The sequence below is a fragment of the Lithobates pipiens genome, unplaced genomic scaffold (genome assembly GCF_037356315.1).
Source record: "Lithobates pipiens isolate NorthernLeopardFrog02 unplaced genomic scaffold, aLitPip1_a1.2 Scaffold_30, whole genome shotgun sequence".
In the NCBI taxonomy this organism is placed as follows: Eukaryota; Metazoa; Chordata; class Amphibia; order Anura; family Ranidae; genus Lithobates; species Lithobates pipiens.
In genome coordinates this window covers 77,040,113-77,055,270 of record NW_027507791.1, presented here as the reverse complement: position 1 = coordinate 77,055,270, position 15,158 = coordinate 77,040,113, and the positions used below count along the sequence as shown (strand labels likewise).

The 15,158-nt window shown below is 43.1% G+C and overlaps 1 protein-coding gene across 1 annotated transcript in view; it reads right to left on the bottom strand.

Annotated features, from left to right (window-relative positions):
* The window catches only part of BRF1 (BRF1 general transcription factor IIIB subunit), a 623,639-nt gene that overhangs the window by 283,960 nt on the left and 324,521 nt on the right, over positions 1-15,158 (bottom strand). The window contains exon 6 of the mRNA XM_077464483.1: positions 9,721-9,870. Coding sequence (XP_077320609.1) covers positions 9,721-9,870 — 150 coding nt within the window. The remainder of the gene's footprint in view (positions 1-9,720; positions 9,871-15,158) is intronic.

Here is a 15,158-nt window from a genome sequence, read left to right as displayed (position 1 = left end):
TCTGCAATATATACTGGGCTTCAAAACACAACAAATCACACGTACAGATCAGGAACTTCCATCTGAACAAAGCAGATTTACCTCTACAAGGTCACAGAAACATTCTTCATCCACTATTCATTGTTTCTCATGAGTTGAAATAAAAGGAGATATGGCTGCATTTCAGTCTTCTTTATGTATTTTAAAGAAAAACCTTTCCCAAACCTGTGCAATCCAAACTGATCATATGAACAAAATAGCAACAGATCCAAATACAGGACGCTCTTGTCAAAGCGGTATTAAAAATGTTAAAACAAAAAAATATATATATTATATTGCAGCTTACCAATTCTTAGATATGATGGCTGCATTTGTTTTCTTTTTTTAAGCTTTATCTTCTTGTATTTTTAGCTGGAGATCCTGCTGGTAAGTCTGCTGTTTTTCCTCTTCCTTTAACAGATCAAGCTATCCAGCAAATCAAAAAAATCAAACAAAGCAAAAAAGTTTTAAAGGGGTTGTAAAGGTTCGCGTTTTTTCACCTTAATGCATCCTATGCATTAAGTTGAAAAAACATCCGACAATACCGCCCCCCCCCCCCCGTTTTACTTACCTGAGCCCATTCATCTGCTGCGCTCGCCCCCGATGTCCTCTTTGCCGCTCAGCCTGGCCGTTGATTGGTTAGAGCGGATGGATTGGAAGCAGCGCAGCCATTGGCTCGCGCTGCTGTCAATCACATCCAATGACTCGGGGGTGGGGCTGAGTGATACAGTGAGTGGCTATAGCCGCCGGCCGTATCACGGAAGCACGCCCGCAAGAACTAACCACCATGTGAGAGAGCTCGCATTAAGGGAGTTAGTTCTTGCAGGAGGAGCTGAGAGAGCCGAGGGACCCCAGAAGAGCAGGTTCGGGGGCCACTCTGTGCAAAACGAGCTGCACAGTAGAGGTAAGTATAACATGTTTGTTATTTTTAAAAAAATAATTTGTCTTTACAACCCTTTTAATTGTTTATCCGTTTACAAAATAGATGCGAACAAAAGAAAAAAAGCAGGAAAATAATAATTAAATGGAGGAGAATAGGGAGTTAATTAAAGCTGATTAGAGTAGCAGCAGTTAAGCGCCGCTAGTTTTAGCTGTGCTTTTTGGCCACTAGCGGGGCACTTTTAACCTCTGCAAGCAGCCGAATAAAGGGTTAAATGGCACGCAAAGCACCGCTGTTGAAGCGCTTTGGCAGCGGTGCCCATTGATTTCAATGGCAGGGGCGGTAGAGGAGTGGTGTATACACCAGTCGCACATCGCCAGAAAGATGCTGCTTGCAGGACTTTTTCTAACGTCCTTTAGGCACACCACCCCAGTGTAAAAGCACTCAGGCCACTGGGGCTGCAGGGTAAGTGTTTTACAGACACTACTTTTAGCCCAAAAGCCCCTGAAAAAACGCCTCTGTGTGAAAGGGGTCTTAATGTATTATCGAAAGCCAAAACCTATTTATTTTTGGATAGCGTAGCATATGGTTAAAGCTCCTTACATTAATTTTAGTGGCTGGGTTTACATATGATGTACCTTATTGCCATTGAGGGAAATGGAAATCTCCCCCGTAGGAAAGGAGATGGTGAAAAAAACACACAAGAGAGGCTCTAATCCTCCTCTTTATCCAAAAAGGAATAAAACTCTGTTAGAAATTGGCTTTAATGAACAAATTTCAGACTTGGTGAACAGATCCTTTAGGGCCGGGCTACCCGACCGTTTCACCATTTTGGGCCCACTGGAAGAAGAGGAATCTTCTTGGCCACACATAAAATATGTGCCATTGTGTTCTGACAGGGGGACTGTCAGAACACAATAGCACAGCAGGGGAGATCGGCGTACTAACAAACTTTTTTTTTGTTCAGCCCACTGGGTTGAACGAAAAAAAAAAAAAAAACCTGAATGTGTATACTGAGCATAAGGATAGCTGATGAGCAGATAAAGTCATTCAGCTCACAAGTTAATGATCAGATTTCAACTATGTGCTGTGTGGGGAGGGGAGGGGGTATGGCTTGTGGGCATGGGGCACAACTCATTTGAATTGGTCTATGAACGTTTTTTTGGCTAATCATACTTCCCTAGGTGGACACAGCATCAGATCGATACTGCAGCTGTCCCCCGCCGTCTCCGCACTGAGAACTGAGCCACCGAACATCGCCGATGGCTCGGTTCTCACTCCTCCCAGAGCAGAGAGATGCCGACTGTGATAAAGATATGGATGAGCGAGTTTGGGGTGGAAGAACTTTGCCTGCACAAAGCTCTGACCTCAACCAGATAGAACGCCTTTGGGATGAATTAAAGTGGAGACTGTGAGCCAGGCCTTCTCATCCACATCAGTGCCTGACCTCACAAATGTGCTTCTGGAAGAATGGTCAAACATTCCCATAGACACATTCCTAAACCTTGTGGACAGCCTTCCCAGAAGAGCTGAAGCTGTTATAGCTGCAAAGGGTGGGCCAACTTAGTATTGCACCCTACGGACTAAGACTGGGATGCCATGAAAGGTCATGTGTGTGTAAAGGGGGGCATCTCAATATATATGTAAAGTGCTGCGAAAATGGATGGCACTATATAAGTATCTGTAAAAAAAATTTAATAATAAAAATAAATAAATATTTTTTTAAACAGCATTTTTTTTTTTTGTAGATATGCTTTATTATTAGTAGCATTTAAGAACAAACTAGAAGATTAAGGCAAGAAAAAAAAAAAAAAAAATAGATGAACTAATTTTTGCTACGCAATTTCACATGTACATTTCCAATAGTATGTCTATTATACAGTTTGGTCAATTTCCTTATAGCGCCTCTGTGCATTAAAGCAGCTGGACTTAAACATCATTCTCACATACAGAATAGTTTTGCAAAAAAAAAATGCTAAATGCTTTTCTGTGTGCGCACAAAGCCCTGTTTTATAGCACTATATTTGGAGGCTTAAGGTCCATTAGGATCCCTTCAAGCCCTTGTGAAAACACAGGCTGTGTAAAATAAATGGGCTACAGTCAGCAGCAAAGGACTCTGGGAAAATTGCTATTCCACTGTACAATACAGAGCAGATGGGGGCCATGTATCATAAATAATGTGCAATCTATAATCATCTCTACACCTAATGTTTTTCGCTCTTCTCCATTAGACTATAGAGAAAAACACATTCATGGAAAACACACAGGATCCAATGATGCATTTCATATTAGCGCGGCAGTTAAACTGCTGGAAAAATGACGATTCATTTGCAAGCACACTTTATGACAATTATATTTCCCAGAGAAATTATCTTGTCAGATGGCCTCGGCCGCGCTATAATGGACATTGAATAGGTCACATCAGAAAGGTCATTTTGTCCTCTCAGAAGACGAAGTTTAATAAGCTTGCTGTGTCAGAAAGTGAAATTAACTTGAGAAAAATTATGAGAATGAAGAGAAATGGTGAGGACAGGAAAGCACTAGACATTTTGAATTTTCAAGGGAAATTCAAGGATTTCAGAGATTCCAACATCTGGATTTACCAGTTCCAGAAATAAGCAATGGAGTACAGTCACCATATAGATCTACTAAGGAGGAAGAACAGCCAGAGTGATGGAGCACAGACACCATATAGATCTACTATGAAGGAAGGACAGTCAGTGTGATGGAGCACAGTCACCATATAGATCTACTATGAAGGAAGGACAGCAAGTGTGATGAAGCACAGTAACCATACAGAATTACTAAGGAGGAAGAACAGCCAGAATGATGGAGCAGGGTCACCATATAGATCTACTAAGGAGGAAAGAACAGCCAGAGTGATGGAGCACAGTCACCATATAGATCTACTAAGGAGGAAGAACAACCGGAGTGATGGAGCACAGTCACCATATAGATCTACTAAGGAGGAAGAACAACCGGAGTGATGGAGCACAGTCACCATATAGATCTACTAAGGAGGAAGAACAGCCAGAGTGATGGAGCACAGACACCATACAGAATTACTAAGGAGGAAGAACAACCGGAGTGATGGAGCACAGTCACCATATAGATCTACTAAGGAGGAAGAACAACCGGAGTGATGGAGCACAGTCACCATATAGATCTACTAAGGAGGAAGAACAACCGGAGTGATGGAGCACAGTCACCATATAGATCTACTAAGGAGGAAGAACAACCGGAGTGATGGAGCACAGTCACCATATAGATCTACTAAGGAGGAAGAACAGCCAGAGTGATGGAGCACAGTCACTCTACACAGAGCTACTATAGAAGAAACACAGCCAGACTGATGGAGCAAAGTCACCACACAGAACTACTAAGGAGGAAGTTGAGCCTGAGCATTGAAACAGTTACCAAACAGATCAGAGGAAGAATATCATGCATATTTATAAAAAAATTAAAATAATAAATATATATATATAGTTGCCCTATGTTGGCTACAAACTATACACTAAAGAATAAAAAAGAAAAAAGTTATTTCTTTCCTTAAAGTTGTACCTGACAGATATATATATATATATAAAAAAAAACAAATCTAATGCAGTTCTGTATCCATTCAAAAGGCATTGCATGTTCTTGAATGACTGTGGCGTAAAACTAAATCCCGGCAAGACGTCGCCCTATATAAATATGCCCTCCTAAAATACAATTCCTGCCTCCATGCTGCCAAAAAACCTACTTTGTCTCTCTTATAAAAATATCTTGTAATCCAGTCCCTGTCAGCTCTTCTCTACATTTAACTCTGCTTTGTCCTCCACCCCCTCTACCAACTAACTCACTCACTGCCCAAGAGATTGCCAAGCACTTTAAAGACAAGATTGGCACAATACGCGAGGACACCCCAACTGTACAGATATCTTGTCTAACCACACAGTCAACACTCTCCTTATTCGAACTTGCTACTACTGTAGAGGTTACAAAACTTTTCTCAGATGCCCACCTAACCAATTGTCCCTTGGACCTTGTTCCCTCAAAACTACTACAGTCACCCTCCTATTCTATACTCTGCTCCCTCATTCACACCTATAATCTCTCCCTCTCCAATGGCACCTTCCCCTCCACTCTAAAGCATGCACAGATCACTCCCATACATATATATATATATATATATATATACATATATATATATATATATATATATATATATATACATACATACATACATACATACATACACACACACATACACATATATATATATATATATATATATATATATATATGGCCCCCACTGGACCCCCACCAACCTGAACATCATAAGACCTCATTGCTCCCATTCACCTCTAAACTGTTAGAAGGCTTAGTCGACAATTGCCTTAGCTCCTACATCATTGAAAACTTCTTGACCCCTTACAGTCTGGCTTTTGCTCGCAGCACGCCACAGAAACTGCCCTACTAAAACTCATTAACAATTTACTAACTGCTAAAACCAATGGCCACTACTCCATCCTCAGTACTTGACCTCTCTGCCGCGTTTGATAGTGTTGACTACGCGCTCCTTCTCAAACTCAATAAGCTCTCTGCTGAAAACGAGTCACAGAAATGCAAAACAAATTGCACTCCTCTGACCCATAGAAGAAGCCCAGCTCAGGCTGGACTTCTCCTTTAGGCTAGGTTCACATTGCTGCGATGCGGGAATGCCGCGAATCCGCGGCGTTTTCCCGCATCGCATACCTCCCGCCGGCAGTTCACACTGCCCTATGCGGACGGCTGGGGGTGTCAATGTTATGTTAATGACACCCCCAGATCCGTCGGCATATCGCAGTGCGATCTGCCGACTCGCACAGGAATCGGATCGCATGGTGTGAACCCCCATGCGATCCGATTCCGTTGCGGACCCAAAAAAGGGTCCCGTGCGAGTTTGCTGCGGGACCGCTGCGAGTTCAGCCATACTATCTGTATGGCTGAACTCGCAGCGCTACGGAGATCGGATGTGATTTGCGGTGCGAATCACATCCGGATCTCCCCCCGCAGCAGTGTGAACCCAGCCTTAAGCTAAATCTCTCTAAAAAAAAAACTGATGTTATTCCCCTCTGCCCATGTCCCCCCCATGACTTTTCCCATCAAGGTCAATATGCAACCATCAATCCCTCCCCTCACGCCAGGGTACTAGGTGTAATCCTAGACTTTGACCTGTCTATTCAGCCCCAAATCCAATCACTGTCAAAAGCTTGCAGACTTCATCTCTGTAACCTCTCCAAAATTCACCCCTTTTTAACAAAAAAAAAACCCCACCAAGATACTCAGTCACTCTCGACAGTTCAATTCAAAAGTCACCATGACTATTGAAACTTCCTCCTCATAGGCCTACCCCTCCATAGGTTATCCCTTCTTCAGTCTATCATGAATGCTGCTGCCAGATTCATCTACCTTACCAACTGCTCAGTGTCTCTCACCCCTCTCCACCAATCCCTCCACTGGCTTCCGATTGCCCGGCAAATTAAATTCAGAATACTAACAACAACATACAAAACCATTCACAACTCTGCCCCAAGCTACGCCACCAATCTTGTCTCCAAATATCAAACAAACCATCCTCTCAAGATCTCCTGCTATCTAGCTCCCTTGTTTCCTCCCCCCATGTGTCTCCTGGACTTCTCCAGGGCCGCTCGCATCCTCTGGAACTCTCTCTCTCAATCTATCTGGCTATCTCCCACTCTGGCTGCCTTTAGGCGATCCCTGAAAACATATTTCTTCTGGGAAGCCTAACGCTTCCAACTAATCTTCTATAACTTCCATCACCTCATCCCCAATAGTTATAACCTTTTGTACTACTTGCCCCACGCCCTATTACATTGTAAGCTCTTTTGAGCAGGGCCCTCTTAAGGGTTGGTTCACACAGGGGCGACCCGTCAGGCGACTTAGCCGCCTGACAAGTCGCGTCCCGCTCTATGCAATGGAACCGTTCTAATCGGAGCGACTCAAGTCGCTCCGACTTAGAAAAAGGTTCCTGTACGACTTTTGGGGCGACTTGCATTGACTTCTATACAGAAGTCATTTCACAAGTCGCCGCTAAAGTCGGATCCCGGTCGCCTGAGGCAGTCGCGCTGCAAGTCGTGCTGCCTCAGTGTGAACGGGCTCTAACCCTCTTGCATTTTATGGTAATGCAACTGTAATGTCTCCCTGTTTACATTGTAAACTGTTGGCGCTATATAAATCCTGTATAATAATAATTCATACATAAAGAAATATACTTAAAAAAAACAAAAAAAAAAACAAGCAGTATAGTGTACATCTGCTGCTCTATAGAGCTATGGATGGTCTGATCGGTCGGTCAGTGTGAAAGGGGCCTAAAGGTGAACAAACCCTGAAAACCCAGTCAGTCTTGTTTATTTAACCACTTGCCGCCTGCCCTATAACAAATAGACGGTGGCAAAGTGGTTGCATAATCCTGACCGGACGTCATATGACGTGATCAGGATTATGAGCCGCTGCGCGCCCCCGGGGGCGCGCATCGCATCGATCGTTGTTGCGGGGTGTCAGTCTGACACCTGGCAACTACGATCTCGGTAAAGAGTCTCCGATGGAGACTCTTTACCACGTGATCAGCCGTGTCCAATCACGGCTGATCACAGTGTAAATAGGAAAAGCCGGTGATCGGCTTTTCCTCACTCGCGTCTGTCAGACGCGAGTAGAAGAGAGCCGATCGGCTGCTCCTCTGACTGGGGGGGTCTGTGCTGATCGATTATCAGCACATCCCCCCCGAGGATGCCCACACTGGACCACCAGGGACGCCACCAGACCACCAGGGATGCCCAGGACAAGGTATGCCACCCTAGACCACCAGGGATTCCAGTCAGTGCCACAATGGATGCCAATCAGTGCCCATAATGGATGCCAATCAGTGCCCCCAATGGGCATCACTGATTGGCATCCATTAGTACAATATATTATAATACAATGCCGCCTATCAGTGCCCATCCATGCCGCCTATCAGTGCCCATCCATGCCACCTATCAGTGCCCATCCATGCCCACCTGGGCCGCCTACCCATGTCCACCTGTGCCGACTAACCCATGCCCACATGTGCCGATTAACCCATGCCCACATGTGCCACCTATCCATGCCCATCCATGCCAATCCGTGCCAGCTATCAGTGCCAATTTGTGCCACCTATCAGTGCCCATCTGTGTCGCCCATCAGTACCACCCATCAGTGCCGCCTATCAGTGCCACATATCGGTGTCCATCAATGCCACCTCATCAGTGCCACTTCATTGGTGCCACCTCATCGGTGCCCATCAGTGCCGCCTTATCATTGCCCATCAGTGTAACCCCATCAGTGCAAATCAGTGAAGGAGAAAACGTACTTATTTGCAAAGTTTTGAAACTGAAACCAAAAAAAAAAAAATGTTTTTTTTTTCAAAATTTTCGTTATTTTTTTATTTGTTTAGCAAAAAATAAAAACCGCAGAGGTGATCAAATACCACCAAAATAAAGCTCTATTTGTGGGAAAAAAATTATAAAAATTTAATTTGGGTACAGTGTAGCATGATCGCGCAATTGTCATTCAAAGTGCGACAGCGCTGAAAGCTCAAAATTGGTCTGGGCAGGAAGGTGTTTAAGTGCCTGGTATTGAAGTGGTTAAAGTGTTTGTAAATCTCAGACATAAAATATGAACAACGTATATCCCTCTATTGTGTGTGCTTGTCTCAATTAGGAGCACTAAATGTAATTTCCGTCTGCTGCTATCAGCCTGAACTACTTCTGCCAAGTTTTTCTGGCAGCAAAAGAAAAGTGGTGATGGGGAGGGATCTCCAGCTGACTGACAGCCTCAGCTCTGTTCCTGTGTGAAGTGTGCCGTGTCTCCCCCCCAATCAGCTCTCAGAGCTCTTCATATTGAGCTCTGCACAGTGCCATTTCAGCTCTCTGTCCCCTTTTTTCTGAACGCTCAGAGACGCTTATAACTTTACGCACTTTGAACAGATGTAGGGAAGAGAAAACTGCAGATACTTGTGTAGGAGGAATTGTTTCATCTCTGTGTATCACCTGAGGATAGTCCCTTCACTGAGTAGATGTAAGGGTTTATAACCACTTTAAAGAGGAAGTAAACCCTGATGGGTTTTACTTCTTTTGTTCCCTGCAAAGTAAAAGCATAATGGGCTAGTATGCATCGCATACTAGCCCATTACATGGCACTTACCTGCAAACAAAGCCCTCTCTGTGCCCACTGCACACCGCAACCAGCTTTGCCCCTCTTCATTCCTAGGCCACGGATGCCGGCTCTGTAACTGGTTGGAGCTGCGGGAGCCACCAGTCACGGCACTCGCTAGTGAAGAAAGGGCACAGAGGGACATTTCTTCACAGCACATGCACCAATGACATCTTCGGTACAGTACAGTGTAAATATCTATATCTATATGTATTTACGTTACCTATAGGTAAGCCTTCATATAGGCTTACCTATAGGTACAAATTGAAAATGGATGTTTACAACCACTTTAAGTGTGGGTGAAAATAACTGATCTGAATTGCCTGTGCTGCATTATAGTCATCAACTGAATTCAAACACTGGGAAAAAGAAAAGACTTTTGCAGAATGCAAGTTTGAATCTGATTTAGATAAATAAGGCCAAGCGTGGGCAGGACTGTGTAACTTGGTGCCCTGCCAATGACTACTACACTGCTCTAGAAATATAATAAAAAAGGCAATATTACATTAGATAAAAGATCAGCATTCATACAGGCAATGGGTAAATTTGATCCACAAGACTACGATATCATTCATTTATAACAAGTAATTACTATAAATCTTCCATACCAGCACCACAGAGACCCGACGGTCGCCGGCCAGTGTGCATCCAATCTCTCTTCATTCTCTGGACCAGTCTCAGTGCGGTCATAGAGACTTCATGATTCTTATCCCCAAACTCCAGCATGTGTGCAAAACGTGGAATGTACAGGCAAGGATCTGTAAGAAATACCAACTTGTAAGTAATCCATAAATAACAATGATTGGATAAAAGTCAAGACATTTTTTTTTTTTCCTGTTTAGTACAAATATCCTATTTTCACACAGATGTGCCTAAGTGTAGACCCATGTCAGGGGCATGTTTTGTCTTCATGGAATGTGCAGGTTTTCTGTACATCCGCATGCAGGCAGTGCTATTCATTTCAATTGGGATGCAGTGGCTGCACAGATTTAAAGGCGGCAAGTAGGCGGCTCTTTATTGCAGAAGAGATATGCCATGTCTCCTCTGCAATAAAATAAACCTAAACTCAGTCTTTGGAATGTACATCAATCTGTGCAAGCCAATGATGTCAATGAAGACGGTCACAGCCTGGCACCACTACCGTCTCCCTGCTAGGTGCTAAGGGGGCATCTGTATGTGCACGCTCCTGAGCTGGGTTGTGAGCAGTTAGACACATGTTGCAGGTCAGAATTCTCGTCGGAAAAAGCTCTGATGGTCAAGCTGTCTTGCCTACACACGGTCACATCAAATTCCGATCATTTATAACGCGGTGACGTACAACACGTACAACGCGACTAGAAGGAAGTTCAATAGCCAGTAGCCAATAGCTTCTGTCTCGTAGTTGAATCTGAGCATGCGTGATATTTGGCGTGTCGGAATTGCATACACATGATCAGAATTACCGATAGAAAGTTTTAGTCTGGAAAATTGAGAACATGCTATCAATTTTTGGCTGGCTAAATTCGGACAGCTAAATTCCGATGGAGCATACACACGGTCGCATTTTCCGATGAAAAGCTCTCATCTGTCTTTTTCTGGCCGGAAATTCCGATAGTGTGTATGCGGCATTAGACTAATTTCTGGTTTGCACAAGACCATGGAAAGTCAATAAAAAGTCAGCCTTTAGGAAATTAGACAAATTTAAAAATACACTTTATGATTTATTTTTAACCACTTAAGGACCAGGCCTCTTTTTCAGACTCTGTGTTTACATGTTTAAAACTGTTTTTTTTTTTGCTAGAAAATTACTTAGAACCCCCAAACAATTTATATATTTTTTTTCTAACACACTAGAGAATAAAATGGCAGTCATTGCAATACTTTTTTCACACCATATTTGCGCAGCAGTCTTACAATCGCACTTTGTTTTGGAAAAAAATCACTTTTTTGAGTAAAAAAATAAGACAACAGTAAAATTAGCCCATTTTTTTTTAGATTGTGAAAAATGTTGTTACGTGAAGTAAATTGATACCCAACATGTCACACATGTCAAAATTGCGCCCGCTCGTGGAATGGCGTCAAACTTTTAGCCTCAAAAATCTCCATAAGAGACATTTAAAAAATTCTACAGCTCGTCGTGACGGGGTGTTTTTAAAAACTTTTTTTTTTTAAAAACGAAAAAAATGGATCACTTTTATTCCTATTACAAGGAATGTAAACATCCCTTGTAATAGGAAAAGACATGACAGGTCCTCTTAAATATGAGATCTAGGGTCAAAAAGTCCTCAGATCTCATATTTGGACTTAAATGCAAAAAAAAAAAAAAAAAAAATAGTAATTTGAAAAGATGACATTAAAAAAAAAATATAACTTTAAGAGGTATGGGCGGAAGTGACGTTTTGACGTCGCTTCCGCCCTCATATGGTATAGAGACGAGTGGGGGCCATCTTAGCCTCACTCGTCTCTATACCCGGCTAGGAAAAGGACCAGATCGCCTCCGCCACTACTGACGGGTCCGGTAAGCGGCGGAAGGGCGGCGGGAGGGGGGTGGCACCTCTCCCGCCGCCGATATAGGTGATCTCACGGCGAACCCGCTGCGGAGACCATCGTTATCGTACAGACGACCGGTGCCTGAAGAGATGGATATCTTGGTTGTGGCAGCAGCTGCTGCCGTTACCGAGATATCCCTCTTCAAAAATAGGACGTACATCGGCGTGCGCTGGTCGTTAAGTGGTTAATACACAGCTAAAGTAAAAGGCAGGTTAGTATTTGCAGGTGAGACATTTTATAAGCCAATGCATTAGCACATACGAAGGGTCTTAAAAAAAAAGTTTCTGCACTTTTTTCAATTTATTAGAGTTAGAAAAAGTGCGGAAACCTTTTGAAGAATCCTGGTACTTATGGAATTAGACCTCAACATACACTAGAAAGCAGCGTGAAAGGCTTAGTTATGCCTGTTCCCCCTACACAAGGTCAATAGAAGAGAGATGTAGGGAGATGAGGAGGAAGAAGTGAGAACAATGTATACACATAGATATGGGAAGAGATGGTCAAGGACAAAGTATAGGTCAAACATAGAAGGTAAGATAAGAGAGATGGATGACAAACCATTGTCACACAGACATGCACGTGCAGATACTGAGACCTTGTAAATGCTGGGATATAGTGAGCCTGTAATGATATAACTTTCTAGTAAAAAACACCAAGCTCTTTAACCACTTCAATACTGGGCACTTTCACCCCCTTCATGCCCAGCCAATTTTCAGCCATCAGCGCTGTATCACTTTGAACGACTATTGAGCCGTCATGCTACACTGTACCCAAAGTAAATTTATATAATTTTGTTCACACAGATAGAACTTTCTTTTGGTGGTGTTTAATCAACACTGGGTTTCTTAAATTTTTGCTAAATTAAAATAAAATACAGAAAAAAAATAATAATAATTTTTTCTCTATTTCTGTTAGAAAATTTGGCAAATAAATTATCCTTCTTAACAAATTTAGGCCAAAACGTATTCTGCTACATTACTTTTGTGAAAATAACCCAAATTAGTGTATATTATTTAGTCTGTAGGAAGGTTAAAAAGTCCACAAACTATGGTATATATCTGAAAATCCAACCTATCAATCCTAATGTAATCATGATCGATCTCATTTCGTGAGGCCTGAAAATGGCAAAACAGTACAAATATCCCCACAAATTACCCCTTTTTTTGGAAAATGGACAATTCAAGGTATTTCGTAAGAGGCAAGGCAAGTTTTTTGAAGTTGTAATTTTTTGCCATAAGTTTTTGTAAAATTAAAAAAATTATTTTGTTTTTACATATTGCCACAGTCAATGCAGTACAGCATCATCATATAACGGGTGTGGCAAAAAAAAAAAAAAAATATATATATATATACACACACATATATACATATATAAAACCATAGTAACATTGTACTACTCTGGGGAAGTGATCAGTATTTTTTGACCAATCACAGCTAGCAACACAATTGTATTCAATGGATGGCTTGAAAGGAAGCCATCCAATGTTTACAATTGATGAAGAAAAGCGCCTCAATAGAGAATATTTGTATATAGTACCTTTGTCCAAACAATATAGGAAAAAGACTTTGAGAATGGGAGGCTATGGTAGACTTTAGTGGTACCGTACAATAACCGTACTTAAACAGTAGTATGTAAAATATTTTGATACATCTTTAACAATAAAATATTTTAAAACTGGCATGATCAAAAAAGCTTTTAGTTGTATAGTCACACCAAAGTGTGGCAACTAGAGCTTTGTCACCATCTGTGTTTACACGATACAATTGTCATGTGACCTGCTGTGATTGGTTACAGCGGTCGCATGGTACCAGCAGTGGGCCGATACAGTGATCAGCCATTGGCTGGATGCAGCTGGTGACAGATTTCACCGTTGAGTGGCTCTGCGATCCAGGACATCATATGACATCCACCTGGATCAGCAAGAGGTGCCCACCAGTGTCATCCTGCTAGAGGCCGGGTGGGAACCAGTTAAAGTGATTGTAAAGGTTTCTGTGTCGTTTTGTTTTACCTTAAAGTGGAAGTAAACTCCCCTATCGTTTTCAGCCAAGGAAGCTGCCATCTTTGCCTCTGTTTAATCTTCAACTGCTATGGTGCTGCACATGTGATTCGTTATGACACCAGCCATTGGATGGTTTGATAGTTTGGCTGAGAGCACAGCCAATGGGCAGTTAGCATTCCCGACATGCCTTTTTTTTTTAACTGTTTAAATCGATGGGTTTACTTCCACTTTAGGCTAGGTTCACACCGGAGCGATGCGGGAACGCCGCAAATCTGCGGCGTTTTCCTGCATCACATGCCTCCCGCCGGCAGTTCACACTGCCCTATGCGGACTGCTGGGAGTGTCAGTGAAATGTTAACCACTTCAGGACCGCCGTATTGCCATTGTACGTCAGCACAATGGCACAGGCAGGCACAATCACGTACATCTACGTGATTGCCTTCCAGCGGGTGGGGGGTCCGATCGGACCCCCTCCCGCTGTTTACGGCGGTCCGATTCGGTCCAGGAGCGCTCCGTGATGAGGGGATGGCCGTTGGTTTTCGGCCACCCCCTCTGGATCGCTCCTGGCCAATGAGAAGCTTCCTCCCCTGTGTATTGTTTACACAGGAAGGAGGAAGTGATGTCATTCTCCTCGGGGCGGTCTTTTTGACGGGACTACGAGGAGAAGACTAATAGTAAGTGTGCACCAACACTACACTGACATGTAGGTACACACAGGCACACAAACCCCCCCCCGATCCCCCTCCCCCCCCAGTCACAGTGTCACTGATTGCATTGATCATTTCTTTACTGATCAATGCATTCAGTGTCAGTTGTGACAGTAAAAACTGTCAGGACAGTTAGTGTTAGGTCCAGGGTAGCCCCCTATCACCGCCCAATAAAGATTTAACCCCCTGATTGCCCCTAGAGTTAACCCTTTCACCCCCTTTTGCCAGTGTCACTAAGCGACCCATTTTTTTAGTGTCGCTACAGTCGCTAGGTAGCTAGTTATTTTTTTAGGTTCACCGCCAGGTTTTTATAGCGCTAGGTACCCCGATATACTACCCAATAATGGTTTTAACCCCCTGATTGCCGCTAGTTAACCCTTTCACCCCCTTTTGCCAGTGTCACTAAGCGATAATTTTTCTGATCGCTGCATGTGTCGCTAGGTAGCTAGTTATTTTTTTAGGTTCACCGCCAGGTTTTTATATCGCTAGGTACCCCGATATACTACCCAATAATGGTTTTAACCCCCTGATTGCCGCTAGTTAACCCTTTCACCCCCTTTTGCCAGTGTCACTAAGCGATCGTTTTTCTGATCGCTGCATTAGTGTCGCTACAGTCGCTAGGTAGCTAGTTATTTTTTTAGGTTCACCGCCAGGTTTTTATAGCGCTAGGTACCCCGATATACTACCCAATAATGGTTTTAACCCCCTGATTGCTGCTAGTTAACCCTTTCACCCCCTTTCACCAGCGATCACAGTATAAGTGTCACTGGTGACGCTGGTTAGCCAGTTAGTTATTTAGGTTCCCCGTCA